Consider the following 5,000-nt stretch of genomic DNA (forward strand, 5'->3'; position numbering starts at 1 on the left):
TATCCATAGCAACAATACCTCACATGGACTAAAGATTACTTCTTAAGCTCATTATTAATCACTAGAGATACTCTTATTTAGTAATTTTCTCAACATTTTCTAATGATACAGAAGATAACATGAATAACATTCAGTTTAGAACAAAACAGAACTCCTTTTGTGATTTTTTTTTATACCCAATTATTTAAGACATTTGTAATCCAGCCAATAATTGCCAGTTAGAATATCAACAATAAGGTGAATGTTTAATATTCTAAAAAGACAAGTATATAAAGAGATAGATACAGTAACAATCAATTAATTTAAATGGAAATGTTTTCTGAAGCACATACATTCCTTCAAAAAATGAATTAACAGGATTTACTTGGCATCATGAAAACATGTTATCTACTCAGAATCTTCATTAACTCAATTTTTTCTTATTTGTTTTACTAAGGAGTATTGTTTCACAATGGCCTGTGAAAGTATAATTTACGGAATGACAAAAACACAGATTATCAGCCTCATTTCTTTAAGACAAAAATAAAAAATCAGATGGGGTGCATCCCTGCTTCCCTTAACATTGCTTTACAGTTTACTTATCCTCCTGCTACAAACATATGATGCAATACAATTCAACCAGTTTTACATATTTCCATAGATGAAATGTTAGGAGAAAAGTGAAGGAGGATTTCAGAAACAATAAACAACCTGTCCAATAAAATGATAAGTGTTACTCTCTGACTATTGTGTGAATTTCATTATAGAAATGTTCCAGGCATAACTAAATAGTCAAACAAATGAGTTCTACCAGACTATATACATATACACATATATTTCTCATTGGCAACCACTGTATGTCAAGAGAATTTCAGTGTTTCCACTTAGCAGCCATGCTACGCTGTATACCATAACCTTGTACAATGGTTATCTGGGGCTATGGGAGTATACAAATAGTATGAGAAAAATTAACATATTGTGAAAAAATACACATTAATAGGTTGAACCGTATTCATGTTGACAAATGCAGAAAAGGTATGAATGAGAATGAATATCTTCACAATACAAGAGATATGTTTGACCGGTTTCGATTATGTATTTCTGACAAAGATATAATCAAAACAGGTCAAATACAGCTCTTGTATAGTGAAGATATTCATTCTTATTCATACCTTTTCTACATATTAATAGGTCTCTGAATTTATGCAAATAAATATGTTAAATTTTTACCTGTCATTAAATAAATTAAAATCAACTTAAGATCTTGCTTTCATATATACTTTGCCCTCTGCTACTTTACCATTCAGTGCTTTGGTTAGTTTGAGATCATGTGTGCTTTACATTTGGAATTATGACACTATTGACTGGTTATCAGCCGTAGTTAGTCATTGACTGGTTGATGGAGCTCCTGCTCTCACCACTCAACAGGCAGTACTGGTTTTTGACAGGACAAGCATGCAAGATCTTGACCAGGAAATGATTCAAACTGAAAGTAACTGTCACTGGCTTTTTATGTTCTGAACCCCTTCCCGACGGGTCACGCCTATAGGTGTCATAACAATACACTCGAAATGTGGCAGTGATTCGACTTGATGTACCAAATTCACGCGCTCAAAGTCAGCGCGTTGCTGTGGTTTGCCAGAGCATAGTTTTTTTTAGTTTTCTACACCCGTTGTCAATGGGTTAATAAGTTCAGCATTCATTCTGATGTTTTATGTTCTCTATAGATTTTACCAAAAATTCTTCTTGTTGGGGTACTGTTTAGGGCAGAGGTTCTCAAAGTGGTTGATATCAAGACCATCCAAGGGGCTAATAAATAGCCAGGAGGTCAAAAGAGGGTCGTTGACTAAACAGGTCTTAGAAAAATCTGAATAATTTCAGACACTTAGATTTTTAAAATGATATTAATTCCTTAAATTCAGACAATATGTCATAATTTCAGTAAACCTTTAGAAATCTTTGAAGCTTTGGCAACACCACTTTTGACCAAACCACTCCCTTCATTATTTATCGCAGTGAGCATATCTCCCACCCCATTCTTTCTTGTATACAGGAGAGCCAGGAACTCGGTACACACTCAGCCCTCAGTATTGACTGTGAACTGATCTGATTATTATAGGACTTGAAAACTGTGTATAGCAGACATACATAATGCTGCTGTTTCCTCTTCATCAAACTTTACTACTACTACTACTACTACTACTACTACTACTACTACTACTACTACTACTACTACTACTACTACTACTACTACTACTACTACTACTACTACTACTACAAAATTAGAAACTCTATTAGGGTCAATGTGTTAAAACGTTTGAGAACCCCTGGTTTAGGGGAATATATTATAAACAAATTTGGGTACATCATCTGCCCAAGAACCAAGTACAATTATTGCCATTAATTCTCATGTTCCACTATCACAAATTTTCACTAACACAAATAGGAGTGACAGCAAGTGTATGCAAATCTGCAAAGTCCTTTAGCTAATCTATTCTATACATTTCTCAAGAATAAAATTCAAAGCATTGCCATAAGAAATTTATCAAAATAAACTGAATGTTTATTAATTCTCTTAAAAATCATATATAATGATCTCTAACACAATTAAACAACATAAAATACTGGAAATTTCTCCTTCACTATTCTGCTTCAAATATTTATCTCATAACAACAATACTCCATGAACAAATCTAAACAACAATAAATACCATGGATCATATACAAACATTATATATCATCAAGCAAGTGATCTTTGTGGTTCATTTTCATTGCATCACATTGAAGATACATTACTCAAAAGATTTTTAAGATAATAATGATAATACAATAATATATTTTATATTGACCAAGTAATGAAGCTACTTTAAGGGAAGAGGGGATAAATGTAGAAAATGAGGCACAGCTGTCTTTCACTGTGTTTCAAAATATTCACCGATTTTTTTGAGAAGGGCTGGAATGCAAAGAGGAGTTACTACTAGTACTGTGAACAACGAAAGACAGAAATTTATTTCTTTTTTATAAAATTTTAAATAGTAAACTTCACTTTCTTTACAACCTTGAGCTCTTATGTAACATGCAAAGCATTTTCTCATAAAATGTCATTATACATCAGAGGAAGCATAATATTAGGTATTAATCAACAAATACTAATTAAAAAAAAAAAGAGAGAGGAACAAGAGAAAAAAAAATAAATAAATAAAAATCACTTAAACATTAGATATCAGTCAAAAAATAATTCCTGCACCAAAAAGAGTTGTGATAAAAATTGTGATACTTCATACCTTCTTCCAGGTAAAAATAATATATACAAAAGGTAAAGTTATCTTTTCCAAAGTACTAGGATAAGACAGTTTAAAATCCTCATAACAAAATATACTAAAATGCTACTGCATATATATATATATAATATATATATATATATATATATATATATTTCTGTTGATACCCACCCCAGGATTAAGGAAGAGGTCAATTCTCTTGTAAAGGAGTGCTTGATTCTGACGATCACCTAAGCAGAAGTTCTGAAGAAACTGATGTGCCAGCTCAATAAGTTCATTCATACGTTTGTCCTCCTTTTTGTCATAAGGAATCTGCAGAAAAAAATAGGAAATGGTAGGATAAGTATAACAACAATACATAATAATATAAAATTCATTAATAAAAGATGCAAGGCATTCAATGAAACATGTAAAAAGAACAAAGGAAAAAGGAAAAGAATCAACATAATTTCCATGAATGAGAAAGAAAAAAAAGAAAAGAAAAAAAAAATAATAAAAAAAATAAATTCATTACCTGAAGCAGATCCAAAACAACAGAATGGATGCCCATGTTCCTCAATAGTCGCTGTTCATTTCTCTTGGGTGTCAAGTGTCCATGGGCTGACTGGGTCACACACAGTTTATTCATTCTAACTAGAATCTACAAAGCAAGAAAAAAAAAACAATCTTCATTCTTTTGGGATCTTATTTGGTTACATAACACTAGGGTTCATAATTTCTATTAGGCCTGGTATATGTTTTCTATATACCTTGACAATGAAAGCTTGAAAGTTTTAGTATGTCATAAAATTATCTTGAATCACTCTACAATTATACAACTTTTATATATCACTATAAAAAAGCTCACAAACTTTCTCCATCCCTCTGTTACAAGTTCTATATCCTGAATTCAACAGCACAATCATCCCCAAGAATCAAAATTATGTACTTTGATACCTCCTGATAAGATCATGGTAACACCCCATCTATGCAATACCTGCTGTATGCGCTTGTAGTTCTCCAACTGGTCAGGCTCTAAGGGTGGACCAAGTCCAAGGTCAATTGCTGAACCCTGCTTGTCCTGTGATGACAACATAGGAGCAGGATGCTTCTTTGGTTTACTCTCACCTGTAATGCAACATTACATGAAGCTCACTTACTTTCTGACTTGCTATCTTGAAATAACAATTATAATAAACTATGATATTACACTTAGGCCAACAAATAAAACCCTAATAGCACTTAAGTGTTTAATACCATCATCATCATCTTCTTCCTTTGCCTTCTTCTTCTTCTTTTTAGTTCCACCTCCATCTTCCTCAGTGGTCCGTGGCTTGTAAACCCAGAGTTCTGATTTTTCAACCAAGTTGCGCAAATCATCCAAGTCTTCTTTTATTTGCTTGTATGATTCCACATCCCCATCTTGAACCAAAAGTTGAACCTAGAAAGCATAAGAAAAAATAAAATTAAATTGCAAGATAGATAAAAATATTTACATATGCAATATTAGGCAAGACAGAAAACTCTTCACATTTTCAACACAAAGAATTATTTCTTAAATCCTTCAGTATTTTTTCCAGTAATAACAGTCATCTTATAGCAACAGTTTTGAATACCAAACAATTGTGAGGAAAAACAGTGACTTTGAAAGTAAGTACTTTGACAGTTACTATTCACAAACTTTTCTCCAATTCAAATTTATCAAGATTTTTTATTGCAATAGTTTTCTATGTAATAAGAAAATAAGCATTTCAAAATTAT

At 32.1% G+C, this 5,000-nt stretch overlaps 1 protein-coding gene across 9 annotated transcripts in view; it reads right to left on the minus strand.

Moving 5' to 3' along the window:
- The window catches only part of LOC125039253 (inositol 1,4,5-trisphosphate receptor-like), a 141,353-nt gene that overhangs the window by 80,086 nt on the left and 56,267 nt on the right, over positions 1-5,000 (minus strand). For all 9 annotated transcript variants that reach the window (XM_047633071.1, XM_047633068.1, XM_047633066.1 and 6 more), the window contains 4 exons: positions 4,497-4,680; positions 4,237-4,367; positions 3,775-3,900; positions 3,432-3,572 (listed from right to left, as the gene is read on the minus strand). In XM_047633071.1, the coding sequence (XP_047489027.1) occupies positions 3,432-3,572; positions 3,775-3,900; positions 4,237-4,367; positions 4,497-4,680 (582 nt within the window). The remainder of the gene's footprint in view (positions 1-3,431; positions 3,573-3,774; positions 3,901-4,236; positions 4,368-4,496; positions 4,681-5,000) is intronic.

This window comes from Penaeus chinensis, chromosome 27, assembly GCF_019202785.1.
Source record: "Penaeus chinensis breed Huanghai No. 1 chromosome 27, ASM1920278v2, whole genome shotgun sequence".
In the NCBI taxonomy this organism is placed as follows: Eukaryota; Metazoa; Arthropoda; class Malacostraca; order Decapoda; family Penaeidae; genus Penaeus; species Penaeus chinensis.